This window comes from Danio rerio, chromosome 13 (genome assembly GCF_052040795.2).
Source record: "Danio rerio strain M-AB ecotype USA chromosome 13, GRCz13ab, whole genome shotgun sequence".
In the NCBI taxonomy this organism is placed as follows: domain Eukaryota; kingdom Metazoa; phylum Chordata; class Actinopteri; order Cypriniformes; family Danionidae; genus Danio; species Danio rerio.
In genome coordinates this window covers 15,302,805-15,330,575 of record NC_141033.1, presented here as the reverse complement: position 1 = coordinate 15,330,575, position 27,771 = coordinate 15,302,805, and the positions used below count along the sequence as shown (strand labels likewise).

The window sequence follows — 27,771 nt, the reverse complement described above, 5'->3', positions numbered from 1 at the left end:
AAGGCAAGTGTTGAGTCAAGGAAAAAGACTTCCAAGTCACAGTAAACTTCATCATCTGGATGCCTTTATAGACAAAGATGGTATAATCAAGGTGGGAGGCAGATTAGATCACTCATCATATACTCACGCATTCAAGCATCCATGGATCCTGCCAAAGGAACACCATGTTACAAAGTTGATTATTGCACACTGCCATGAATGTGTAAAGCATCAAGGCAAGGGTTTCACAATCAATAATATCAGATCATGCGGCTATTGGATACCTGGAATAAGCAGAGTGGTCACATCTTACATTCTCAACTGTGTGACTTGTAGAAGGATGAGAAGATCTGCTGAAGGCCAGAGGATGAGTGATCTCCCCTCAGAACGTGTAGAGCCTTCGCCGCCTTTTATGTATTGTGGCATGGACTGCTTTGGTCCATTCATGACTAAAGAAGGGAGAAAAAATCACAAGAGGTACGGTCTGCTTCTAACATGCTTGTGTTCAAGAGCTATTCATATTGAAATGTTAGAAGACATGTCGACGGATGCATTTATTAACAGTCTGAGATGCTTTATTGCAATTCGAGGCACAGTAAGGCAAATAAAATGTGACCAAGGTACCAATTTCATAGGCGCAAAGAATGAATTGAATTCAGCATTGCAAGAACTTGATCCAGAACGCCTCACAACTTTTCTTGCAAACAAACAATGTGACTTTGTTTTGAATGCTCCTCATTCCAGTCATGCAGGGGGTGTATGGGAGCGTCAAATCAAAACTGTCCGGAGCGTTCTTAATGCTACCATCACCCTTTCAGCAGGCAGGCTTAATGATGCCTCATTGCGCACTGTATTTTACGAAGCCATGGCAGTAGTCAATAGTCGCCCTCTTACGATTGACAATCTGAATGACCCCAAGAGCTTAGAACCACTCACACCCAATCATCTGATAACCATGAAGCCCACCACAGCATTGCCTCCACCAGGAAAGTTCATTAGAGAGGATATGTATACAAAAAAGAGATGGAGACGTGTACAGTACCTTTGCTGAACAGTTTTGGAGCAGATGGAAAAAGGAGTATCTACACAATATCATTGCAAGGCAACGCTGGCATGCTCCAAAAAGGAACCTTCAAATTGGTGATGTGGTCATGGATATAGAAGAAACATTGCCTAGGAGTGAATGGAGACTAGGAAGGATTATAGAGACTGTTCTGAGCCCGGATGGACTTGTAAGAAAAGCCAAAGTAGCACTTGGCGACAAGAGATTAAACAAGAAAGGAAAAGAATGCATAAAATCTCAATAGTAGATAGACCCGCTCAAAAGTTGGTCTTGTTGTTGGAAGCAGAGTGAATGCATTTACAATGGGACTTTATTGCACTTTATACACTTCCAAAGAGGGTTATAATTGGAAATTAGTTATGTTTGTGGAACATTGATAATTTGGTGGGAGTGTAACAGACTTAAGTAAAGGTGTTATCTTGCATTTCTTCATGTTTAAAGATCATTTCATTTCTATTATTTGTGGGGGACTTTTATTTTGAAAGGAAATCCGTTTTTCAGAGCAGAAAATAAATGAGAGAGCAGAAGGTAAAGCGGACGTTTCATAACAGTTTAACTAGAGCTCGTACTGAAAAGGACTGTTTACAAGTTTAATCAGCTGCCCCCCGAAAAGGCATAAGGTTTGTTTCATCATATATTGTTAGTGAGAAATACATATTTTGTGAAGATATCTAAGAATGCTGATGTATGGTTTTGTATTGGTTTGCTCAGCTCTTACGGTGATTTCAAGAGTAAAGGAATGTAAATAAAGGAACTTGAAACATCAGTAAAGTTTCGGCCATCATTCGGATGGGGTCTGCTACAATAATATAGATGTGTTTATTGAGACAAATAAATATGAAGCTGTTTCCCTTTCTTTATTATGGTAAACATTTAAAGTGGTAATCAGAGGTCACACTATTTCATACACTGGTCATAAGTACAAGCAAAGGAAACAAAAGTTAAAGGATCTGCTTGACTTCATAGTTGAGACTGATAGACAGCTTTTTAATAATCCCATGTTACGAAGAACTAAAGTTACTTATTATTAATATGGAGATAAAGCTGGTTGGCTACTAGCAAGCTGCCCCTCGTCTAATTACTCAGGTGCATGACTCCTCTGGCTTGTTAACTAAGAATCCTTCTGACATTAATGACATTTTAATGACCTAAGTAGGTCTCTCCTACTTAGGGTGAACAAACCCTTAATACATGTATACAAACAAAATTACTTTAAAACGTTCTGTCCCTTGAGCATCCGCCTGTTGTTTGTAGCTTTAGCCTGCTAGCACTGCTGGTCAGCTAAAACTACCGACCTTCTTCATTCACTCATTATTTGACTTACTGGCGTTGCTCTTCACCCTGTATATTGTCGCTTGTGTGTCTGTCCTTGTGCCCAGGAGAAGCATCGATAGAGGCGTTGGAGCTGGAGCTGGAAGCAGTGGAGTCCCAGATTCGCACCCTCAAGGTGAGGTGGACGCGGCTGCGGGAACAACGAGCTCTGCTTGTTGTGCCTAATGCTAAGGCCGCCTCATCATCTAAGGTAAGCAAAAGATACAACCACATCACTCCTTCTACCTCAACCCCGCGTGTTTCTCTGTCCAGGTCCAGTGCACCAGAGATGCGGCTTGGCCAGGCGTCGTTCACGCCGACACTCGGCTGCCACGGCGCCTGGGTGCAGCCGCGTAAGGTGCTTGCCAGGTCCCGGGGCAAGACGTCTCCTCCTCCCTTGTTCGAGATCTCCATGGAGAACCGCTTCTCCCCTCTCTGCTTGATGGGTCCCGTTGTGGCCATCATCGTTGACTCGATCGTTCGCCACGTCCGCGCCGCCTCCTCCAAAGCTAACAAAGTACTTACTTTCTGCTTTCCTGGTTCCCGAGTTAAGAATATTTCTACACAGATTACAACGATCCTGGCTGCTGCAGAGAGCCCTGGTGTCGTCGTCCTCCACGTGGGGACAAACAACACCGGGCTGCGGCAGTCAGACATCCTGAAGAAGGACTTCAGGAGCCTGATCGAGACTGTTCTACGTACCTCGCCCGCCAAGCAAATCATCGTTTCTGGGCCGCTTCCTTCCTACCGCAGAGGAAATAAAAGGTTTAGTAGACTTTTTGCTCTGTATGAATGGCTATTAACATGGTGTAAAGAACAGAAATTGCTCTTTGCTAATAACTGGAATCTTCTCTGGGAGCGTCCTAGGCTTTTCCGTGCTGACGGCCTGCACCCCAGTCGAGCTGGAGCTGAACTTCTGTCGGACAACATCTTCAGATAACTTTGCTCCGTTTGACTAGTAGGTAAAAATACCAAAAATTCACATTATAACCACATAGACTCTTGTTCGTCCTACTTAAACATCAGTAATGCATATCTGGCTAATCCCATAGAGACTGTGTCTGTTCCTTGTATTATTAGATCAAGAAACAAACGTACTGTGTGCTCTAGAAATAATCTATTAAGAATCAAACCAGAAAAACCAGTAAAATGTGAAAATACAAATTTCATAAAGCTGGAAATCATACTAATACATTGCGTACGCACAAAGCTGTAAATGTGCATATGCAAAAAAAAATTCAGATGTATGAAACACTGCGTACGCCAAATCTCACGCATATTCTTTAGTACATCTGAATGAAGGTGAAACTGAGCGCAACATGCACAAGCACAAAACCCCTCCCTGCCTCCTCCCCCGTACGAATATGCAAATGACTCTACTTTGGCAAAACCCAACGAAAAAGCAAAGGCAAAAGCAAGCAAGTAGAGAAACTTTGAACAGAATATGAATTGGAGGTGCAGCTTTCGGAGGTAGACCGGAGAAAATCTGTGTTATTTGCAAATTTGTCCTCCGGAATTAACAACAAAAGAAAAAAATAGAGGGTTTAGCTGATGCGTTTAACACAGTTGGGTCTGAACATCGCACTGAGTGAATTAAAAAGAAATAGTGCGATTTATAGCTGTAAACTGTTGCAGTACCCTTAACAGTCTCAGTGGCGCAGCTCGAAAAACGCATATCATCATGTTTTGACACGTTCGAGCATGAACTCGGTTCGATTACATTGGGAAAACAGGCGACCGCTGCAAATTGTGCTTTAATGTTTGGCTGGTCAACTGTATGGTATGGAAACCTTATATACCTGCTAAATGAACATGTCTCATACAGCTGCCATTGCAAGGCTCAAAGACACTTTGTAGAGAGCAATTTAACACAACTGCCTCTATGAGTCGCCAATGGAAATAAAACAGACACGCACAAAAAATGTGTGTACGCCAGCCATAAAGCTGGCGTGGAGCTGCGCACATTCCTACATTCAGTAAATCCAAACGTGAGCGATTCTGAGCGTGAAACCTAGCGTACACAAAGTTTTTGTGCGTACGCAGCGTTGATACATGAGGCCCCAGGTCACTAGCACCTAAAGCACTTATCATAAATGAAATAATAACAGATAACAATCTTTATGCACTCTGTCTCACTGAAACCTGGCTAAAACAAAATGACTATATTAGCTTAAATGAAGCAACTCCTCCAGGATTCCTATATAAACATGAGGCTCATCAAACTGGTCGTGGTGGAGGAGTTGCATCAATCTTCAGTGATTTACTTAATGTTAATCAGAGAAACGGACTTATGTTTAGCTCCTTTGAAGTATTAGCGCTTAATGTCCGGCTTTCAGGTACTATGCAAAAACCTATGTTATCTCTCGCTTTAATCACCATATATAGACCGCCAGGACCCTATGTCAATTTTCTAAAAGAGTTTTCTGATTTTATTTCTGACTTACTAGTCAAAACTGATAAAATACTAATTGTCGGTGACTTTAACATCCACATATCTAACAATAGATTAGGGCTCGCGTTTATGGATTTACTACATTCACTTGGGATAAAGCAAAACGTTGTGGGTCCAACCCACCGCTTAAAGCATACATTAGATCAAATTCTGTCTTATATAATTGAGGTCATTGATGTAGACATTATACCACAAAGTGATGATATTACAGACCACTACCTCTTACTATATAAGCTGTGTTAGCAATTAGAAATTAGCAAACCTCTCCAATATTTCGCCCTAGTAGAACTATCGTTCCGTCAACCAAAGATGAATTTATAAATAACTTACCTGATCTTTCTCTATTTCGTATTGCACTCGCAAACTCAAATGAACTTGATGTAGTAAACAGCAGTATAGATGCCATCATTACTAGCACACTAAATACTGTGGCACCCATCAAATTAAAAAAGGCTAGAGAGAATAAAACTACTCCATGGTATAATAGTCATAGTCGCGCTCTCAAAACAGCAACCCTGGAACGTAGATGGAAAAAAACTAATTTAGAGGTCTTTAGAATTGCGTACAAAGACAGTATGTCAAGCTATATGAGGGCTCTAAAATCTGCCAGGGCTGAGCACGTGCGCAAACTGATAGAAAATAATCATAACAATCCTAGATTTTTATTTAACACCATTGCTAAATTAGCAAATAATCGGTCATCCTTGGAACATAATGTTCCACCACAAATTAGTAGTGATGATTTCATGTTTTTTTTCAGTGATAAAATAGAAGGCTTTAGACAGAAAATAGGAGATGCTAAACTTTCTGCACCAGCTTATACTCCAAATCCTATAAACATTTCACTGAATCATCATAATAATAATAACCTACAGTGCTTCAAAATCTTAGAACAGGAAGAGCTAGATAAAATTATAAATAGCTCTAAACAGAGCTTTTGGAGAGACTTTTGGCCAGCGGAGAAATTAAAATGGTCGTGCCGAACCGAGTCTGGTTCTCTCAAGGTTTTTTTTCTGCACTCTTCTATTGGTGAAGTTTTTTTCCCTCTCCGCTGTCGCCACTGGCTTGCATAGTTCAGGATCTGAAAAGCTACTCATTGATGAATTTGCTCTTCAGTGTTTGGACTCTCAATAATGACTTCAAACCAAACTGAACTGAGCTAAACTGAACTGAACTTAAACACTAAAAACTGAACTACCCTGATCCAGTTACTATGACCATTTATGTGAAGCTGCTTTGACACAATCTACATTGTAAAAGCGCTATACAAAAAAAGCTGAATTGAATTGAATTTAATTTTCTTCTCTTACTATTCCAGTCTTTATAAATCAGAAACTCCAGAAGATGAATCCACTATGAATTGGTTTTTAGACAGCTTAGATATTCCTTGCATTGATACAGATGTATCAGTGGATCTTGACAAGTCTTTAGAATTTAGTGAGATTCTGAAAGGACTTCAGATTATGCAAAATGGTAAAGCGTCAGGTCCAGATGGTTTTCCGATCGATTTCTACAAAAGGTTTGGCAAACAACTGGCACCTTTATTGTTAGATATGTATAAGGATTCTTTAGCAAATGGTTCTCTTCCTTTAACTTTGACTCAAGCTTCTATTTCACTTATACTTAAACGAGGCAAAAAACCCAGAGGAGTGTGGCAGTTGGAGGCCCATAGGTCTGTTAAATTCGGATGTAAAATTATTAGCTAAGGTGCTGGCTTCCCGTCTGGATCCCTGTCTTATAAAAATAATCTGATGAAATAATCTAATCTGAGGATAAGACTGGTTTTATTAGAGGTTGACAATTATCATCAAATATTTGACGGCTTTTAAATATTATTTTCCCCATCCCCCTCTTCATCTAGTGAAATAGTTATTGCATTAGATGTGGAAAAGGCCTTCGACCATGTAGAATGGAACTATTTCTTCACTATATTAGGCAGATTTGGTTTTGGCCCCTTTTTTGTCTTGGATACGTCTATTATACACTGATCCAGTTGCCAGTGTAAGAACAAACTTTTTGTGTTCTCAATATTTCCCCCTTACAAGAGGCACTCGTCAAGGCTGTCCCTTTTCTCCACCCTTATTCGCTCTAGCAAAAGAAACTCTTTCCATAGCTTTCAGAAATACCCTGCTCTTTTCAAGTATTTTTAGGGGAGGGACAGAACATTGCGTCTCTTTTATGCTGATAACCTCTTGCTTTATGTTTCGAACCCTGTTGGCTCAGTCTCAGACCTTTTGCTTGTACTTAACACCTTTGGATCTTTCTCTGGATATAAACTCAATATGAGTAAAAGTTTTTGCTTTCCAATAAATAGCTTAGCTGAACAAATCCCAGCTAAGATGCTGCCATTTAATTTATGCTTCACAAAGTTTCGTTACTTGTGGGTAAATATTTTGCATTCCTTTGTTCTTTTTTTTTGTTCTTGTTTTTTGTTTTGCCGAAGTTTTGGTTCTTTTTTCAGACCCTCCCAGTGTTTTTACCAACATCTTTTTTCAAGCAGTTGGATAGGGCTATTGCTTCATCTTTGCGTCACTGTAGCCTGAAGACGGATCTTATTACACTTGAAGTCTCTTAAACCTCCTCCCACTCATCGTTAGAAAATTTGATAACTTTTCTATTTATTGAAAAAGTTAAGTTTACATTAGTAGGTTCCACTGAAAAGTTTTTATAAATACTGGGATCCTCTAATAAATTTTGTCAGCAATACAACTCACCTCTTCACTGATATATATATATATATATATATATATATATATATATATATATATATATATATATATATATATATATATTTTTTTTTTTTTTTTTTAAGAAAGATCTCTACTCCTTTTATTAATGTGTGCATGTGTTATTTATATTTTATGTATATTTATTTAGTTGCTTTGACAACTCTTGTAGGTGCTAATGTTGTTGTGTGTTTTTTTATTTATTTTTTTATTCTCCTCCTTGGGGGTGGGATGGGGGACTGAGGGTTTTTGAATGTTCTTGTTTATCCTTAATTATGATATAAAAATGTGTAAATTATTCATATTGTGATTTTTTTGTAGATTTTAAATAAAAGTAAAGTAAATTTAAATAAAAAATTCTAAACGGCAAGTCAAACGCACCTAATCTCAAAATTTACAAGCAGTGCCCCTCATGCATGTCAGTTCTAAAGCAGGGAACCAATCAGAAGAACCCAGAGGCGGAGCAAGCATTGCACGTTTCTTTTTACAGTTGCAAATAGTCATAAGAATTGTTTTATTTGCCAACTGAGCGCTGTGCCACACCTTTTTAGATGCAAAGACCCACTTTGTGTGAATGGCCCCTTTAGATTGATTCTACTAAATTCTACTAAATTGAACTAAATCCATTCCCTGTTCCTGTGGTACATGCTTATTTTTGACAATACTTACAGGAATTACATTAAATATCTTTGATGTGACAACCCCTTCTGTCCCAATTTTTTCACAGAAAAACAGTGAAGTGCTTTGAGTTGATTATTACCTCATTTGCAATTGGGTCGGAAGTCTCTTCAGGCCCCTGAAATGTTCTTTCCTGTCGCAATGGGAGATTAGTGTCTTGGACCGGGAACTTCTCAGAAGTGTCCAAGTCTTTGACTTCTTTTTTTGGCACCTGTATATTCCCTGAGCTCTGGGTGGTCGAGCAAGGCCTTGTCAATTGGATTTGAGAAGTGTTTGAGATGGACGCTTGAGTACATGAGGTGGAGATGGGAGATTCACCAGCAGATGAGGTGATTGTAAAGCCAAGGCTATCTAGTGCTCTAGAAACAGGTGTTATGGTAACAGCTTCTCCAGTGTGTGTTAAGACTTTTAAATTAATTGGTGAGGACATGTCAGGAGCTGCTTGGGAAGGTGCTATAACTTGTGGTGTGATTTCAGTTTGGGGAACTGGTTCAGGTGTAGGTGCCGGAGCTGGAGGAGAAACTTGCTCCACCTGCTGTGTCTCTGCAACTTGAAGAACAGAATCAGGAGACGGTTCCTGTGTTGCTTGTTTGCAAGGGGCAGTTGAATGTACTGGGGCATCTCCTGCAGGTGGCATTAGCAGAGGAAGAGTAGTAGGTGGGACAGTGTGAACTGTTGCCGTTGTAACGGTTGCTGTGGCTCCAGTTAAAGAAGGAGCTAGAGTATCTGTAGGTTTGGGTCCACCTATAGACAAAAAATAAAGGGAAAAGTCATAAAATGGCCTTCTTTTTCATAATTTGCTTTGAAGTCTGCACTGTAAAAAACATCTGTTAATTAACGTTTCCTAATTTAGTTTTTTCCTTGTTTTTACAGTAGTGAATTGTCAAGGAACCTTAATCTCTGCTCTGTTAACTTTTGATGTTGAAAATTCAACTCTACAGTCTAACAAAGTGACTTTTATTGACATTTTAGTAGTTTGAAATAATATAATGTTTACGAAACATTACAGAAAAATAAGTTTGTTAAATAACAAAAAATGTAATGGTAGTTTACTACAAGGTTTTTGTACCATATTACACAACACCAACCCAGACAATATACAGTTGAATTATTAACCGCCCTTTGAATTCTTTTTCCTCTATTAAGTATTTCCCAAATGCGTTTAACAGAGCCAGGACATTTTCACAGTCTCATTCATTCATTCATTTTCTTGTCGTCTTAGTCCCTTTATTAATCCGGGGTCGCCACAGCGGAATGAACCGCCAAGTTATCCAGCAATTTTTTATGCAGCGGATGCCCTTCCAGCCACAACCATCTCTGGGAAACATCCACACACACACACACACACACACACACACACACACACACACACACACACACACACACAGACTCGAACCGGCGACCCAGCGACCTTCTTGCTGTGAGGTGACAACACTACATACTGTGCCACTGCTTTGCCCATTTTCACAGTCTTTCCAATAATATTTATTTTTCTTCTGGGGAAAATTATTTGAATAAAATAAAAGTAGTTTTTAATCTTCTCATTCTCATTCTTTTTTTAGACCCTTGAAGCATTTTTCGATAGTCTACAGAACAAACCATCATTAAACAATGATTTGCCTAATTACCCTAACCTGCGTAGTTAACCTAATTAACCTAGTAAGCCTTTAATTTGTCCTTTAAGCTGTATAGTAGTGTCTTGAAAACATGTAGTAAATATTATGTACTGTCATCATGAAAAAGATAAAAGAAATCAGTTGTTAGATTTGTTAGATGTGAGTTATTATAACTATTGTTTGTGTTGAAAAAATCTTCTCTCCATAAAATAGAAACAGGGGAAAAAAATAAACAGTGGGGTTAATAATTCAGACTTCAACTGCATCACTTGTTCAAACTTGGTCCTGGAGGGCCGGTGTCCTGCAGATTTTACCTCTAACTTACCTCAACACAGCTGCAAGGATGTTTCTAGAAAGCCTAGTAAGAGTTTGATTAGCTAGCCCAGGGGTGTCTGATTGCGGTTGGAACTTAACTTTGCAAGACACCTGACCTCCAGGACCGAGTTTGGACATGACTGCTTTAAACTATTAAAAATGTTCATAAAAGTCACGTTTTCCAAACATTTTAAGGCTAAAAGATGTCAGAGGAAAGATCAGGGTCTCACAATGTGATGGAAAACATAAATAAGGGAAAAAAATTGAATCACACAATACCAAAAAAAAAGTTATAGCTAGATTTACTCCTGTACTGTGTACAGAAGCCCTGAACTGAAACTGGGAAAAAAAGAAAAAGACATGATCTCGTTATGATATTTCTCTCGTTATAATTTTATCTCGTTATGATATTTCTCTCATTATGATATTTCTCTCGTTATGATATTATCTTGTTATGATATTTTTTCGTTAGATATTATCTCATTTTAAACACACAATAATTATAATAATGAGATAAGTCGTTAGCGACATAATATCTCGTTATTTCGAGATTTTAAGTTGTTATTATGACATAATATATCAATATTTTGACATAATTGTGTTAATTTCTAAATGAGATGGCAGAATAAGACTAGAAACAGGTCAACGTCTATGCTTTAAGTGAAAACTTTACGGTTCTGAAATCAGAGATTTATAAAAGGAATTTACCAGGCATATTCATTCATTTAGGCACTGATTTGTTCACTAGGCATTTATTCCAAAGTCGTTTTATAGACATGCATGGGTGGAGCTGGTGGGGGCTAAACTAAGTTACTTGAAAAAATACTAAATTTTATTATCAAAGTCAAAATAACTATTAATTTTGACATATTTTGATCTAGAATGTAATACTAAATACAGGGCAAAATTGTATTTTTTCTCAATCTCAGCCATCTAAAATTTGGAGAAAAGCAGTAAAAGGGACAGTTCACCCAAATATGAAAATTCTGTCAATAATTACTCTTTGTCTATCCAAACCCCCAAAACCCTTCTTTCGTCTTTGGAACACAAATTAAGATATTTCAGATTATATCAGAGAACTCTATTATACTCCAAAGACAATAAGGCTCCAGAAAAATTCCAAAAAACGAAACAGTCCACGTTTGTTCATCCTTTGTTGTAATCTAAATTAAAATGATGTGGACTTACATAAAACTAGAATAAAAACTTTATTTAACATTTTCTTCTCCTAAGTGTTAATTTAGGACATGCATTTAAAAGGCGCTGTGTACTTGAGGTATATTCTGGATACCTGCATGCAAATTCTTCTCTTTAAAACCAAGAACAGGTGCATCAGAGGTATGCGACAGCACTGTTGTTATTCTTGTTTTATGTGTTAAAAAATGATTAATGCAACTTGATAATTTTCTAATTGAACCACTGAAGGTATATGGTTTGTTTTGAGGATTATTCAGACTGTTAATGGAGGAGGAGGGAGCTCTCAGATTTTATCTAAAATGTTTTCATTTGTATTCCGAAGAAGAAGTAAGGTCTCTGAGGTTTGAAACGACTTGAGGGTGAGTATTTAATAACATTTTTTTTTTTTGAATGAACTAACCCTTTAAGGAATCTCAATCCTTTAAAATGACATCATCAGAGAATTAATATCATTCCAGAGCAAAAGCAAATTCTCAGATTTTGGTTAAAGATTAAATTTTTTTTTTCTCAGAAATAACCTGCACGGGCCATTGTTTAACTCAAGAAGAGCAATATGAGCTAACAAAGTAATTTTTGTCTATTTTGATTTCACCCAGACTTTAAACACAAGTAAGCTCTTACTTGTGATCCCCCTGATCCTGTCATAAATGTCGCTCATCTCATTAGCCAGACTTCCAAGTTCACACTTCCGCAGAGCAGTGATGAATTCATCAATCCAGTTCTCTCGCCTGCGCAGATTGTCCAGAAGTGTCTGCACAGCATTGTAGTTTCCATATTGTTCTTTCTTGGCTTCGATCTCTTCCTGCAACAGTATAGTTAGTAAATAATTTGAATTGAGCTTTTTTATTGTTGCATATCTGGGTATAATTTTGATATTATTTGTGGTTAAATTTGAATCCACTTACCCGATCAGAGATTGTGAGGCATTGCAGATAAGGTAAGATCTCTCTTACTTTGATATCTGTTGCAAAACGACCCATATACGGCCTAATTCCCTTGTTATAAAATTGCTCACGTGTCAGTGACATTTTTCACTCTCAACAAGAGGGAAAGAATGAAAATTAGTTTTATTTAGTGATTTTCTTAGAAAAAACAATAATATCAGTTGAAGTCAGAATTATTAGCCCCCCTTTATTATTTTTTTTATATTTCCCAAATGATGTTTAACAGAGCAAGAAAATTTTCACAGTATGTTTGATAATTTTTTTTTTCTTCTTGAGAAAGTCTTTTTGTTTTATTTTGTCTAAAATAAAAGCAGTTTTACATTTTTTTAAAGCCATTTTAAGGTCAAAATTATTAGCCCCATTAAACTATATATATTATTAACAATAGTCTACAGAACAAACCATCGTTATACAATAACTTGCCTAATTACCCTAACCTGCCTAGTTAACCTAATTAACCTAGTTAAACATTTAATGTCACTTTAAGCTAAATACTAGTGTCAATAAAATATCTAGTAAAATATTATTTACTGTCAGCATGGCAAATATAAAATAAATTAGTTATTAGAAATGAGTAATTAAAACTATAGACGAATTACTTGTTTGTAAACATTCAGGATGCGTGCACAGCAAGGTTGCAGAAGAAGAAAAAAACGAAAGCACTAGCATTTACAGTGAGAGAATGACATTCGATGCAGTACAGTTTATTGCTGTATCAGAGATAAGTTATATTGTTGTAAATGAGGGCGATGCCAATCCTCTTGTGCACCACCAGAGGGAGCCATCGCCAGAATTCTAATTCGACTCACGGACTCAAACTCCCATAAGCCCTGCTACCTGGCACTGATTGCGGTCCAGGTGCAACTCATTAGCTCTCGTGTATATATACCGCACTCACTCTCCGGTTCGTTGTGAAGTCTTGATTTGCCTGGCTGTCATTTCTGAGCGTTCCATACTCCCTGCTTCGGACTGATCTGTGTTTCTGACCCTGTGCTTGTTCTACGATTACGAAAGACATCTGCCTGCCCCTGATCTCCAGCCTGTTATTCGGACCAGTAAGATATCTGCCTGCCTTTGAACTTTTGCCTGTCCCACGTTCTGTCTCTTGGATTGCCCCTTTGTGTTTGTTTGTATGTGTGCTTTTAATAAAGCTTGCAAATGGATTCAATGCCTTCTGACTCATCACAACATATATTGATTACATAATTATTATTATTAACATAATGCTTTCAGTGTACTATAACAGCTTTTCACCCAGTCATAAGCACAGTTATTCAGCAAAATTAACGTTAAACTTTGTAGTGCTAAAAACCGAGGTTCTGCCTAGCCAAAGACAAGAAAAGAAGATGGAACTATACAAGGCCATGGTAATCATCAACAAGCAAAACAACTACATTCTGACCACTGCACCTGTATGGCAGGGTATGTGCACTTACATTTTTACACCTCATTTTTAGCATTCAGTGTCTGCAGTTTAATTAACAATATTTAATTGTTTTTGCTGAAATTGTTGCTGCAAAAAAAGATTAATGTATATGATACAGCATAGCGTGAACTTACCTGATATGAAATGAGAACTGCAGAGTCGAGCATTTTTAATTAGGTTTTCACTCCATTCAGCTCATATGATGGCTGTTAGCCAAAGACGCCTGCGGTTGGCATTAAAAGCAGTGTGGTGGACGATTTACTTAAAATTAAAAAATGTAAGTTTTCGAATTTGGCATCCTACCGCACAACACGACATGTTTGCTGTTGCAACCTCTCTTTTTTCCAACCGGTATGCACAGTTGTGACGTCATGTGTGACATAGGTTGGTAATTTCCCTATTGTGTTTAGAAATGTGTTGAAAAAAAAATCTTCTTTCTGTTAAACAGAAATTGGGGAAAAAATAAACAGGGGGCAACAGTATATATTCTTTTAAATGAGTACCTGCTTTAAACTGTCAAATCCAATGGCTTCTTCTCTGAGTCTCTGAATCTGAATTTCAAATCAGCCCTGGAAAAAAATAGACAAAATATTTATCATTAGCAGCCCGCCTGCCAAACCTGACCCCCGAGGCTATCTGTTTCGGCCCTCCAAATAGTGTGACCAAGACATCAATGTAAATTTTATTTGACATGCATTTGTTCTATACAGCACAAGCTACAGTTGAAGGCTGTGCAGAGAGTCACCTGACATTAAGTGAGTGGCGTGGACAGCCAAAAATATTTGGATATGTTTGTAGAAAAGGCCTTTTGTACAATGCACAGATATCATTAATAGGAATCCAATGGTTAGCTGATTTTACTATTATCCGTGCTTTCATTCATTACGTTTAATTAATCCTAAAGGCACCTCAACGCCACGTTTTTGTTGCACGGAACAAAATGGCTGCAACTTAACAAAGTTAAGCCAATTGTGTGCAAGTCTAAAGTTCCGAGATTAGACCGAAGATAATACGCACGCACATTGGATTAACTTTAACAGCAGGCCTTTCACATATTACGTGTTTTCTACATGCAAGTTCATTATTTTCAATGAACACATGCGCATATTGGAAGTGGTGTGCACACGGCTCGTAGAGCGCACTGACACACTTGCTTAAATTAACATTAGACAAATACTCTTTTTATTTATTCTTATTTTTATTTATTTATTTATTGTTCTGTCATTTATTTTCATTATAAAATTATCACTCATTTTTAAATCAAAAACCTTTTCATTTATTTTTAAGTCCAAAGAGAGAAATTGACTATTGTTTGTTTTATTAATATTTTGTGCTGTATTTGTGACTGTTTTGAATTTAATAAATGCTAATATTAGTAATAACATTGAAACAATGATTATTCTTCAGACTAAAATCGTAAAACCAAATCTATAATCGTTGCATCCCTAATAGTTAAAAAGTTTAAAACAACATATGAATGTGTCTGAATGTAGAGGAAGCCTACTTGAGCAATACACTGATTTTGTTGTGCTTCGAAATACAACATTTGAATAGGTTTGTAAAAGAGCCGCATTGTATAATGTTGTGATGTTATCATGTAGTTTAAAAATACAATATATTAACATTTTAATGTAGAAATAGCCAACGTGGGTGTGTTAAGGAGCAAAAATACAGCATATGGGCTCTTATATGCTGTTGTGTCATCACTTATATTGCAAGACATATCTCTCATTTGGGATGCTTTTCATGAACTGGCCCCCATGACAAACTAATTGAATAGCCCTCCCTTGTATAATCAGTAGGCAAGCCTCAGTGTATTGACTATAGCTGAAGTATTATTGCATCATCTCATATAATACATCAGCACTTCTGAATGAGGGTAGCAGTTAACTGAAAGTGAAACCTGTTATGTGCTTAAGAATTTTGGGGAAATCCTTAAGCTTGCCTTTGTTCTTTATTAGAAAGTGATTTCTAATGTGACTGCAAAACAGCTAAAGCAAAAATGCATTTGTTATAACTGCAACCTTAAATCAAAAGAAAATATAAACAATAACAGATGTAAAGAATGTGATGTGTGATTTTGCATCATTTTGCAACATTTACTCATCAGTCCTGGGGATGCCCCTGAACTTCAATCCACTCTCACAGGAGCTTATTTGCAAGTTTGTCCATTCCTTAGTCTAGCTAATGTATCCTGCTAATACTGATACACACTTACTCTTCAGTTGCACTTTATTATAAGGTACAGTTTTCACTATTAATAAACATATTTTTTTTGCCTCAATAAACACCTAATTTGCTGCATATTAATAGTTATTAAGATTAGAATAAGGTCATCCAGATTATGTTCTTTATAAGTACTAATAAATAGTCAATATCTTAATAATGGGCCGGTGATAAAAAGCCATTAGTTACTAGTAATTACTTGTTTGTGATGCCGTTAAATGTTTTACCATATCATGCAATTATGTACAGTATGTCAGTCTTATGCAGACAAATGCACTGACACTGCACATAATTTCAAAACCCAACATATTTACAAAACCTTTTAGTCCATTACAATAAGTTGCACTTAAATATGTCAAAAGTAGGCCTTTTTGTCTAAGACAACACATAGAGGCTGTAGAAAAATAACCTTCACAAGGATAAATGCTATAATATTTCTGAACAAACTGATCTGACCTGGACATAACACTGCTTGTTGTAAGATTAATGATTGCCAGCGTCAAAGTAGAAAATCACAGCTGTGCTGCAACTCCAGCCTGATCTCACGAGAAATGTAAGTATTTTACGTTTTGCCAGTTTAGTGGCTAATTCGTAGGAATTCGTACGAGTTCAGTCGTACGAAATGGTACGATTTTAAAAAGGAGGCGTGGCACCTGACCCCACCCCTAACCCCAACCGTCATTGGGGGATAAGCAAATCGTACTAAATTGTACGAATTAGATCATACGAATTCATACGAATTAGCCACTAAATAAAAAAGTTACGAATTGCCGTGAGATTGTGTTGGCAACTCCTAATGTCCAATTACGCATATTTCTGCTTTTCCAAGACAAATGGAAATCATGTACAAAGCTGAGTGTAGAGTTTTTCAAACCACATTTAGGGTTGCCCAAAGTGCTGTACAAACAGATAAATAGAAATGGAAATAGAAATAAAAATTTGCATGGACATAGCAAATATTTCTTGTAGGCAGTTTGGGGTTAACAACTGAAAACAAAACCTCCTTCAACTTTACAATTTAGAGTTTCCAAAGTATATTTATACAATACCTATACAGTTTTTACATGCAAACTAAACAGATGCTGGAAAGGGGATGAATCTTTGTAGTGCACATGTCAAAAGCCTGTGTTCGTAAATGCTATAAAGTAGATTAAGGCTAAGCAATTAACTGAAATAAAAGTGCAAACGCTGCGCAGTAGGTATTGCTGTTGCCTCACAGCAAGAAGGTCGCTAGGTCGCTGGTTCGATCCTCCGCTCAGTTGGCATTTCTGTGTGGAGTTTGCATGTTCTCCCTCAGTTCGCGTGGGTTTCCTCCGGGTGCTCCGGTTTCCCCCACAGTCCAAACACATGCAGTACAGGTGAATTGGGTAGGCTTAATTGTCCATAGTGTGTGTGTGAATGACTGTTTGTGGATGTTTCCCAGAGATGGGTTGCAGCTGGAAGGGTATCGGCTGCATAAAAACGTACTTGATAAGTTGGCGGTTCATTCTGCTGTGGCAACCCCAGATAATAAAGGGACTAAGCAGACAAGAAAATGAATTAATGAAAATTGCAAACGTCATTGACTGTCATGTACATACTTGTCAGGGAAACACAGTTGTGTGATCACTAGTAAATTTCCTCCAGTGTCCAGAGGTTACTCTCGCGTGAAACTACAAATACTCACAAAAAAAACAGGAATTCCTCATGGGCTGCATACTAAATCACATGCTTCCATATTATATACATTAGTATGCTAAAAACAGCATGCGAGCCGAGTAGTATGTCTGAATTAATAGAATTCGAAAAATAGTATGCGAGAAGTACCCAGATGACTTCTACTACTTCCTAATGCCCTATTCACACGGGGCGTCAGCGTCAACGCTTCCCATTCACTTTGAATGGGTGACGTCAGGCGTTGCCGAACTGCATTGTGGATCCGTCGGCGCCGCTTCAGAAGCGTTCCTCGCTGCAGAAGTTGGGACCAGCTAAACTTTTCAAGCGCCAACGGAAGCGTCAGCAAATCAGATCGCTGTATGCAAATACACCAGCTCAGACAGTGGCCTATTGCTGACTGAATTTCATTGGCTGACGCTTCTATGACGATCGTTTCAGCTCCAACTTCAGACACGCCCTCTGTCAAGCGTTGACGCTGAAGCCCCGTGTGAATAGGGCGTAAGAGATTCTGAAGTGTGCATCAGATGTACGCTACGCGATCCCATGATGCCCTGCGAGAGAGTTCATAAATGGAAGTGAAGTGCAACTCACGTGATCATGACAAAATGGCGGGTGTAGTACATCCGAGTTCAGTTCATACTACTCACATTAATACTGTGTAGAACGTACTTTTCTAATGGCCGTGTAGTACATTTAAACTCGAATGCAGTAGTAAGAGTAGTTACTGAGTAGTAAGCGATTTCGGACGCAGCCATAGTGTTCCTTAAAAAACTGTTTAACTGCTTTCATTGATTCAGCATTACTAATAATCACATAACCATATGGAATCATCTCACAGAACAGTTTTGAAAGAACTTTGTGGTAAAGACACTATTATATTTGATGTTTTCATGCGCAGCATTCACTACGCAAGCTGTAGTTCTTCGAGAAGTGATGCAAACATTATTAGGCCTGTCGCAATATCTATCTTGTTTTTTTTTTTGTAGGATTAAGGATACTGTCCTCTCCCTGATTTCCCAACCTCCCCTCCCCCCCGTCACTTTTATCATTAATGGTATTACTTTTACTTTTGTTATCATTATTATTATTACTGTTCTGACCTGTCCTCCTGTTATCTTTTCATTATCATTATTTTAATTATTAATACTATTTTCATTATTAAGGTTGCAGTAGTAGTTGTTGTAGTTGTAGTAGTAGTTGTAGTAGTAATCATTGTAGTAGTTTCGATTGTAATTGTGATTTATTGAAGTAGTAGTTCCTGTAGTAGTTAATGTCGTTGGTATACTGGTAGCAGAAGTAGTAAAGGTGTCGTTGTAGCAGTAGTAGCAGTAGTTGTTGTTGGTGTTGTAGTAGTAGTAGTAGTAGTTATTGTAGTAGTATCGTTTGTAATTGTGATTATTGAAGTAGTAGTTCCTGTAGTAGTTGATGTTGTTGGTATAGTAGTAGCAGAAGTAGTAAAGGTGTCGTTGTAGCAGTATTAGTCGTTGTTGGTGTAGTAGTACCAGTAGTAGATGTTGTTAATGTACATGTTGTAGTAGCAGTGATGGCGGTAGTTGTAGTAGTAATAGTAGTAGTACATGTTGTTGTATTAGTTGTAGCAGACTCTGATGTAGTATCAGTAGTGGTAGTCATTGTTGTGGTAGTATCAGTATTAGTAGACATTATAGTAGTAATAGTCGTGGTTGTGGCTGTAGTAGCAGCAGTAGTAGTTGTAATATAAGTAACTTTCTGTAGTAATAGTTGGTGTAGTACTTGTGATTTATTATCATTGTCAGTTATTATTACTGTTGTCCTTTCTTTTTACTGTCATTATTACTATCATACATTACTAAGCATTGTTGTTACTCCCTACCTCTGACTGGTTTCTTTCTATCTGTTTTACTTATATCTGCGATACTTGCTTTATTTATTGACTGTTATTGTTCCTTATGTATGTACTCTGACCTGTCCACCAAGTTACTTTTACATGGACACACACACACACGCACACACGCACGCACGCACGCACGCACACACGCACGCACGCACGCACGCACGCACACACACACACACACACACACCTAACAGTACCTGACTATATTGTTTTTGTTTTGTTTTTTTGTTGTTATTTGGTTATGTTTTTTTTGTTGATGTTTCTTTGTATTTGTATGATCCAAATGTATGTACCTTTTTGCATATTATACAAAAAAAAAAAGGATAAAGGATCCTTTGCTTTTAAGAAAGCAACGCCCTGCTTTTCAGTGGATAGCTGTGCTATTAGACCTGTTCAGTAGCTATAACTATTGATATAAAATAAACAACAACAAAAGCTCCACAACATTTACCAGACATCAATCATCTCACAACTAGGCTACTGATTCATACTATTAATATTTTCCATATTTTCCACAGGACATGCTGACAGAATGCCTATGAACACGCTGTGTTTTTAGTCTGAACCTTGGTCTGTTTGCACTTAAACAGCTCAGCATTTATAATCTGTTGTCCGATTCAGTGACAGCACACCTCTTCTAAACTAAAGCACGGCACTCAAAGGTCAAACACAAAAAAATTTACCCTGAACAAAGCCATATGTTATTATTATCTGTCATCTCTTTAATGATAACAGATACACGAGGCTTCATTCACTCCTAGTCACACTAAAGTAGTCAGGTGCTTTTCTTTGCACAGAGCTAATGTGCAGCCAGCCAGATCCAAGACTATTCACAGTTTCTAATAAATTATTATAGGGTTTAAAGCACGAGGTAGAGGTCACAATGACAGACTGTTTAACTGGCTTGTGTTCAAGGAAACTGGCAAAGCTACTCTCACAAGGAATGTCCTCTAAACGTCCCTGTAAAGTCTAGAAGAAGGCACTTTAAGGTGATTTGATCAGGAAACGTCAACATGCATTGATATACAGCATACCACTAAATTGAGCTGTATATAACATTTCAAAGCCATACATACGAGTAATAGCCTGCAGTAAATAAACAGAATACACTCTTTGTGCTGTATGTCGACTCTTCAAGGAAAAATAGTCGTATAAACATAAATGTTCAATTATAGCATTTTAAATTCATGTGACGTGTATTTTCAAAACAACAATCCGCCTGTTTGTACTGTAATTTACATTTTCATCATTGTCTAAACATGGTGCGCGAGCATTACGCAACCGAACTTTACAAACGAAACAAAGAGTGTCGTTTATTCACAAAAGAACTCACACTGTAGTAATGTATTGTTTTTAATCTTACCGTTTAAATGAAGGTCAGTCTACCTCTCGCGGCTTCTACTACTAACTTTCGATATGCACGTCTTCCGTCTTGCATTTAAAGCTCAGCCCTCCCCTGTCAGAGCGCACGTTGCGCTTTTCATTGGATCTCAGAACTGTGGATCAACTTGATACAGTATTACGACACTAAATTCTCATATTTCCGTGTTTAAAAGGATTTTGGAATGTTGATTTTGAATTGGGCCATATTTTTATATAGGCTATTTTATTTTGTTGGCGGGTGCAACTAGTGGACAAACTGTGAGGTAGAAAGCATACTGCCTGGTTAGGTAAACTTTGTAATACATAGTTATATTTTAATTATGCAGCTGTTAAAGGTATGATAGCTGTAAAAGAGCAGATAATGATGCAACTGATAAACAGGAAGGGAGCGGATGAATACGCTACATTGCCAATTGGACTTGCTAGTTTAGTTCAAAGTCATAAAAGAACATTTAAGGTTGTGTGTCTAAATCTCTCAGATAGTGGGTGATCGCTGATGTCATCATCAAAATATAAGTGTGGTCCAATTTCAGCAGCAATTACGGATTCCAGTTTCTAGATACAGTCATTTTTAGAGAAAATGAAAGCGCAAATAAATTAAATAATACATAAAGCTAGCTGACAAAAACTGAGCAGTTTCAATTCCATTTAGTGCATCCCGTTTGATGCAAGGGAAGGACGCAAGGAAAGGATGCAAGGACAGTGAAATTTAAATGAAATTAAATGATACATCACTTCAAAGCATCGTACACGTCAGAATTATTGAATATGAAAGATAAGTAATTATATCATAATAGTTTTAGCCTTTTCAAAACACCAGGTTTGATTGAATTATTTTTGTATTTTATTTGACCAGTTATTATTATTCACAATAAAAAAATTTGAAAACTGAATTTTACTGGGGGGGCCCCTCGGTGCAACCAATATGAATTGCCAATTCCAATCTAAAACACCATTATCAATTTTATTTGATGTAGCTGTGTTTCTTCCTTCCTTCTAGTATTTTTGTAGACTCTAGTGTCTATGGCTCAGTGGGTAGCACTGTCGCCTCACAGCAAGAAGGTTGCTGGTTTAGAGCCTTGGCTGGGTCAGTTTGCATTTTTTTGTGGCGTATGCATGTTCTCTCCAAGTTCGCGTACATTTCCTCCAGGTACTCCGGTTTCTACCACAGTCCAAAGACATGCACTATAGATAAATTGGGTAAGCTAAATTATCTGTAGTGTATGTGTGTGAATGAGAGTGTATGGGTGTTTCCTAGTGCTGGGTTTCAGCTGGAAGGGCATCTGCTGCATATCACATATGCAGAATAAGTTGGCGGTTCATTTTCGCCATGGTGAACCCTGATAAATAAAGGGACTAAGCTAAAATTAAAATAAATTATTATTATTATTTATTTATTTATTTATTTTTATTATTTTTTTTTTTTCAAAAACAACCACCTGCCCATTGGCGTTAAAGATAATCAAATTCTCTGTACAGATTATCCCGCAAGTACCCTACCCGGTAAGTAAATTACCAAATTCATAAAACAGAAGTTTATTTTTTCTTATTACCAAGTTTAAGAAAAACAATATTATTTTTATTACAGATATGTTAATGAACCAGTAAACAGTGATTCAATGGTGCAGTAGGTAGTGCTGTCGCCTCACAGCAAGAAGGTCGCTGGTTCGGGTCAGTTGGCGTTTCTATGTGGAGTTTGCATGTTCTCCTTGTGTTTGCGTGGGTTTCCTTCGGGTGCTTCGGTTTCCTCCACAGTCCAAAGATATGCGGTACAGGTGAATTGGGTGGGCTAAATTTTCCGTAGTGTATGAGTGTGAATGAGTGTGTCTTTCCTAGAGATGGGTTGCGGCTGGAAGGGCATCTGCTGTGTAAAAACGTGCTGGATAAGTTGGCAGTTCATTCTGCTGTGGCGACCCCAGATTAATAAAGGGACTGCCAAAAAGAAAATGAATGAATGAAACAGTAAACGCTTGCAGATTTTCTAAATTGAAGTTTATCTTACTATTTTTACACTTTTTTGTGTTGTTTTTATCCGCACCAGAAAGACATGTCCTTTTTGTTAATACTGAGTGTTTTCAAATCAGTTATTTCATCCAGTCTTCTAGCAGTGTTTACATCCTGCAACACCCTAAAACCATAATATTGCATTTTTCTCATTGAATAATACATTTTGTATAATCACCATCCTCCACTGACATTACAAGAAAATCATTTTAAAACTTTGGGAAAAAATTAAAGTCTAAGTCATTTATTGTACTCTTGAGGGCTATCTATCACTCTAATAAAGGATGAAGGATCACAAGAACCACCCATAATGTAACTATAAAACTTTGAATATACCACGCAGATGCAGGATCACAGGTATGCGCATATACTAAAGACTTTACAGTGTTGGTTGATCACTCATGATTTTGTAAGATTTTAATCCAAACAAACTGCTAACAAAAGCAATAATAACTTGGAATGTTATAATAGTCTTATAATTTGGTTGTATTTTATTTTCTGTCGCCTCACAGCAAGAAGGTCACTGGTTCGAGCCTCAGCTGCATCAGTTGGTTTTTTACACGGAATTTACACGTTCTCCCCGCATTTGCGTGGGTTTCCTACGGGTGCTCCGGTTTCCCCCACAAGTGTTAAGACATTAGGTACAGGTGAATTGGGTAAGCTAACATTGTCTGTAGTGTATGTGTGTGAATGAGAGTGTATGGGTGTTTCCCAGTGATGGATTGCGGCTGGAAGGGCATCTGCTGCGTAAAATCATTTGCTGGATAAGTTGGTGGTTCATTCCACTGTGGTGACCCTAGATCAATAAAGTAACTAAGCAGAAAAGAAAATGAATGGTATAGATATGGATTTTGCTATAGACATGGAAAGTAAATATATTGTCAGTGTTAATTAAAAAAACAGAAAGAGATGAAAATGCACAATTTAACAAATGCCTAATAAAGTATCTTTTAAAGAAAAGTGAATATTTACCTGTCCAAAGGCCTACAAGGTGCAATGAATCTTTATAAACACAGGGTTTACAATGATGCCATAGAAGAACCGATTTCGATTTATACAAAGAATAATCATAATATCCTTCTGTTTAACATTTGACAAAATGGACATAAAAGGGTTCTCAGTGGAACCAAAAAATAATCTTTTTTTGAGTGAATATTATTAGACTGTGATAAATGATTGCCTGACCAACTAAAAGAAGACCAGTAGATGGTGATGTATATACAAAGTGAAGCTGTACTGTCCATTTCTTTCACTTGACCGATTAATTCTTTTCACTCTATTCATTGGTAATGGATATGATACTATTAAAAATTATGAATAACATGTGCATGTCTCCTCTGGCTACAGTAAACCTCTCACTGATCAACTGTCTGCAATATGCAATTGTGTACATATTAGCCACTATAGTATAGGTAGTATACCATCTACAAATCACTGGCCTTATGTTTAGCTTACACAATCGGTAAAAATACATATAGCACTTTATAATTTGTAAATGTAGAATTGAACTGTTTCTAATCACACATTTTTTTTAAATGTATGTATGTATATATACTAGAGACGCCTACATCAAACAAATCGGTCAAGATGCTTTAGGTTATTGATGCAAAAAAAAAAAAATCTAGTTTTATTAGGGTTGCATGTTTTTAAGGGCTGTCTTCATATTGCATTTCACACACAGTATGTTGAATTCTCAAAAACATAAATAGAAAAATAAAAGAGAGAGAAAAAGAGAGCAAATGTCAGAGTGTAATTTGTGGTAACCAAAAGGAGGCTTTTAGTTGAACGAACCATGATCTTTTAAAAGCACCTCATGTAAAAAGCACCTAAAGCTACTTATTCATACGGCACTAATAAAGCCTGTAACACAATACAACATGCTGACAGGATGTTTGTTGGCCACAGACCTTACATTCTTTTCATTCTTTTGATATCAAATAAATGTAAACATAGCAATATATATGTATTTTTAATGATATGTTTGATGATACATTTGAGGATTACTTTGCAAATGAAGTCTTGAAATAAACAAATCACATCATCATAACAAACCAATTTTTTATTGTTTACATGAACTTAAAACATATATTTATATACAAACATTTATATTATATAATATACGATAAAACAAAAGCAGACCAGTGGCAATAAGATTGTTTACTTCAAAATTATTCATGTAACCTTTTTGAGTAACAATGCAGTGCAAAACCTTTGTGTAGTTTATACATGCATTTAGCCAATACATGAATCCACAATTGACTCTCAATGCCGCCAAAATATTACAAGGCTTATGCCATCATGTTTTATATAAAATTATATTATTCATGAGCTAACATGCTACAAAAAATAAACAAATAAACAGCTTGACCAACTTTTGATGGTGTGACAAGTTGGGCAGTGGATTTCTAGATGGTTAGCCATCTTTGATCATCCATCATTCTCCATCTACAATAACATATTAAACTGGATTTTCCAGCAGGGGTACAACAGACGTCAAGGGCTGGAGTTCAACCTTGCTTTGAACAAGTCTCTCCCATGGTAATGGGTCACTATCCTCAGCAACCGTAGTGTTTCGCCGTTCGCTCCAAAAATGCTCCAGATCTGGAAGAGTTTGACAGGATGCATCTGAATGCTTGTCTGATAAAGTTGCACATGCCCGTTCATCCAGCACTTTCATGACCACCATGCGCATCTCATTGACATTCCTAAGCCTGTGTTTACTCTGTCGACAAGCCAACAAAGAGCACAGATTCCCAAGACTCTCTCTGAGTGGAACATACATGGTGAGAAGAACAGCAGGAAAGACGGCACTGCTCAAATAAACGCACACCTGAGCGAAAATCAGCAAAGCAGCTGAAGGTTTGCAGCTTTCACTAGATTTATGACGCATCCATACCCAAGACACCCATTCGGGAAGCATCAGGAGCGTGTTGATGGCAATGATGCTTAAATACATTAAGGAATTCTCATACTGGCGTGAAAAAAAAGCTTCGTCATTTGAACTTGGTTTGATGAGGAAGATGTTCCTAATGTGGCTCACAGCAGAGAGGATGACCGGAAGAACGTAGATGCCTAATGGCAGCAACTTATGGAATATTCGCATTGCATCTTGGGAGTTGAAGGTACGTTCAGAGATACAGAGACTGATGTTTCCCTCTTCCTTTAACCTAGAGAAAAGGATGTCAGGAACCGGAAACAATAGCGCGAGGGTCCATATGAGGGCTAGGGTTATCACAACATTCTTCTGACGAAAGTTCAGTTGGTCTTCTGGATTCCTGGAGAAGCTATGGCGCGCTTGACTCGTTGCAAGCAATGTGAAAGCTTTGACCGCCAGACAGCTGTGTTGGATCCATTCAGTAGTTCTGCAAGCCAGTATCCCGAGTGTCCACGTTTGCTTGTAATATGTGATTGCGCGTACAGGAGCGCACAAAGAAAGTATCAACAGATCAGTTGCGCTCAAATTGGCGAGCATGACGTATGCCTCGGATGCACTCTGGCTGGCGAAAACGTAGATTAGTACCACGAGAACCAAAAGATTTCCACCAATGCCAATCCCGCTGATTGTGCTGAGAACAGCTGGTATGATTAGTTTGGTGTCTTCACCTTCAAGTCGTTGAATGCCACCATCAAAACTCACAAAAGTGCTGTTTGCTGCCATGTCAGACTCTATTAGATGTTATCCAGCAGGAGCTGCTCTGATGTGGATGTGACTTCTATGCAGGATTCCTTTAGTTGCGCTTGGCTTCAAATGGCTTCATCTGAAAAGATGCCATTCAGTGTTGTCAAGCATCAACGTCATCGTAGCTGAAGGGAAACACAAACCCAGATTTGTCTTTTGTGTGTCTGAAATGTACTAATGGCCTCACCGTTGTAGTATGAATGAAGTTAAAATCACTGTTTCAATCAGATTTCTGTCATAGCTTTTTTGTGTCTGGACAGTGCCTTGCTACAGTACTGAATTGTTAGATTAAAAGCAGATTTTAAGCCTATTTTAACTAGAAAATGAATGGTAATGCTTTATTTTATGGTGTCTTCTAGAGAACCTAAATATCCTTGTCAAAAACATCATTGAAAGGTTATTATTATTATGATTAAGTTACTAATTATTATGTTATTAATTACTAACTTGCATGCTGCCCTAAACACCTGAGACGTTCGTTCATCTTCAGAACACGAATGAAAATATTTTAGATGAAATCAGAGAGCTCTTTCATCCTCCAAGCAACATTTCTGCAAAAACAAGTGTCAAAACATTTCATGTGGTGCAACTGTAATCATACAAGTCCAAGAACAATTTTGTGCACCAAAAACATAAAAAACACCATGGGTCATGGGTCTCAAACTCAATTCCAGGGGTCCGTTCTTCGTACCTTGCTTAAATGATCCAAGATCATTTGATTCTGGTTTTTTTAATCTTCATAACTGATCACTCGCTAATTTGGTTCTTCAAACAAGTTCGCGAATCAGATTAAAATGTCTGGATAAATTTATCTGAGATCGCTGCGTGTGTTGTGAAGGAAATCATAATCAGCAATGCAATAGTTGGCTGATGGCACAGCAGCGTAATGGCATTATCTGAATAGTATTCAATCATCCATGGGAGCCAAATTACTTGACGTTCATATTAAACGGTTTATTAAATATGATACGCAATAACTTCTCAACTTTGTTGTGGGCTGCAGGTTTTACACTTTCATGTCAGTAGTGTTTAGCAATTTATTTAGTTTTACAGCAACTTTTGTGAAACATAAAATCATCGTCATATTAGCCATCAAAACAGGTGCATGACTGCATTAATGTTTTATTCCTTAAAAAAAGTTGAATATTGTGAATGTCTATTATCATACACAAATTGTACTAAAGCGATTCTATGTTTTTGTATTTGAAAAGTCCATATCAATAAATTTTCTCTTTGAACCACC

General features: G+C 37.4%; 3 protein-coding genes across 11 annotated transcripts in view; 1 reads left to right on the top strand and 2 right to left on the bottom strand.

The window, feature by feature from the left end:
* Nucleotides 1-20,896, bottom strand: part of mavs (mitochondrial antiviral signaling protein) — a 31,413-nt gene extending 10,517 nt beyond the window's left edge. Inside the window, exons 1-7 of one of the 7 annotated variants that reach the window (XM_087278131.1) lie at nucleotides 20,826-20,875; nucleotides 14,211-14,276; nucleotides 14,011-14,104; nucleotides 13,842-13,930; nucleotides 12,243-12,371; nucleotides 11,959-12,139; nucleotides 8,292-8,953 (exon numbers count right to left, since the gene is read on the bottom strand). In XM_087278131.1, the coding sequence (XP_087134257.1) occupies nucleotides 8,292-8,953; nucleotides 11,959-12,139; nucleotides 12,243-12,365 (966 nt within the window). In that variant the 5' untranslated portion in view covers nucleotides 12,366-12,371; nucleotides 13,842-13,930; nucleotides 14,011-14,104; nucleotides 14,211-14,276; nucleotides 20,826-20,875. Of the gene's footprint in view, nucleotides 1-8,291; nucleotides 8,954-11,958; nucleotides 12,140-12,242; nucleotides 12,377-13,841; nucleotides 14,105-14,210; nucleotides 14,277-20,825 lie in introns of those variants that run through there. The other 6 variants (XM_087278130.1, NM_001080584.2, XM_087278128.1 and 3 more) reach the window with 6 other exon arrangements.
* LOC141377159 (uncharacterized) lies at nucleotides 1,542-27,771 on the top strand. Of its 3 annotated transcripts, XM_087279093.1 has the most exons (4): nucleotides 1,542-1,662; nucleotides 2,422-2,489; nucleotides 2,627-3,311; nucleotides 25,326-27,771. In XM_087279093.1, the coding sequence occupies exon 3, from the start codon at nucleotides 2,643-2,645 to the stop codon at nucleotides 3,291-3,293; it is 651 nt and encodes a 216-aa protein (XP_087135219.1). In that variant the 5' UTR covers nucleotides 1,542-1,662; nucleotides 2,422-2,489; nucleotides 2,627-2,642; the 3' UTR covers nucleotides 3,294-3,311; nucleotides 25,326-27,771. The 3 variants fall into 3 exon arrangements, with proteins under 3 accessions (XP_087135219.1, XP_087135218.1, XP_087135220.1); XM_087279092.1 differs by lacking the exon at nucleotides 25,326-27,771 and having other exon boundaries at nucleotides 2,627-6,096; XM_087279094.1 differs by lacking the exon at nucleotides 25,326-27,771 and having other exon boundaries at nucleotides 2,422-6,096.
* zmp:0000000801 lies at nucleotides 24,524-26,507 on the bottom strand. Its single transcript, XM_087279079.1, has one exon. It carries the CDS (start codon nucleotides 26,505-26,507, stop codon nucleotides 25,308-25,310), a length of 1,200 nt encoding a protein of 399 aa, XP_087135205.1. The 3' UTR covers nucleotides 24,524-25,307.

Excerpts from the sequence above, each read along its gene's own strand:
- LOC141377159 (XM_087279093.1), top strand. The coding sequence starts at position 2,643 with ATGCGGCTTGGCCAGGCGTCGTTCACGCCGACACTCGGCTGCCACGGC.
- zmp:0000000801 (XM_087279079.1), bottom strand. The coding sequence starts at position 26,507 with ATGGCAGCAAACAGCACTTTTGTGAGTTTTGATGGTGGCATTCAACGA.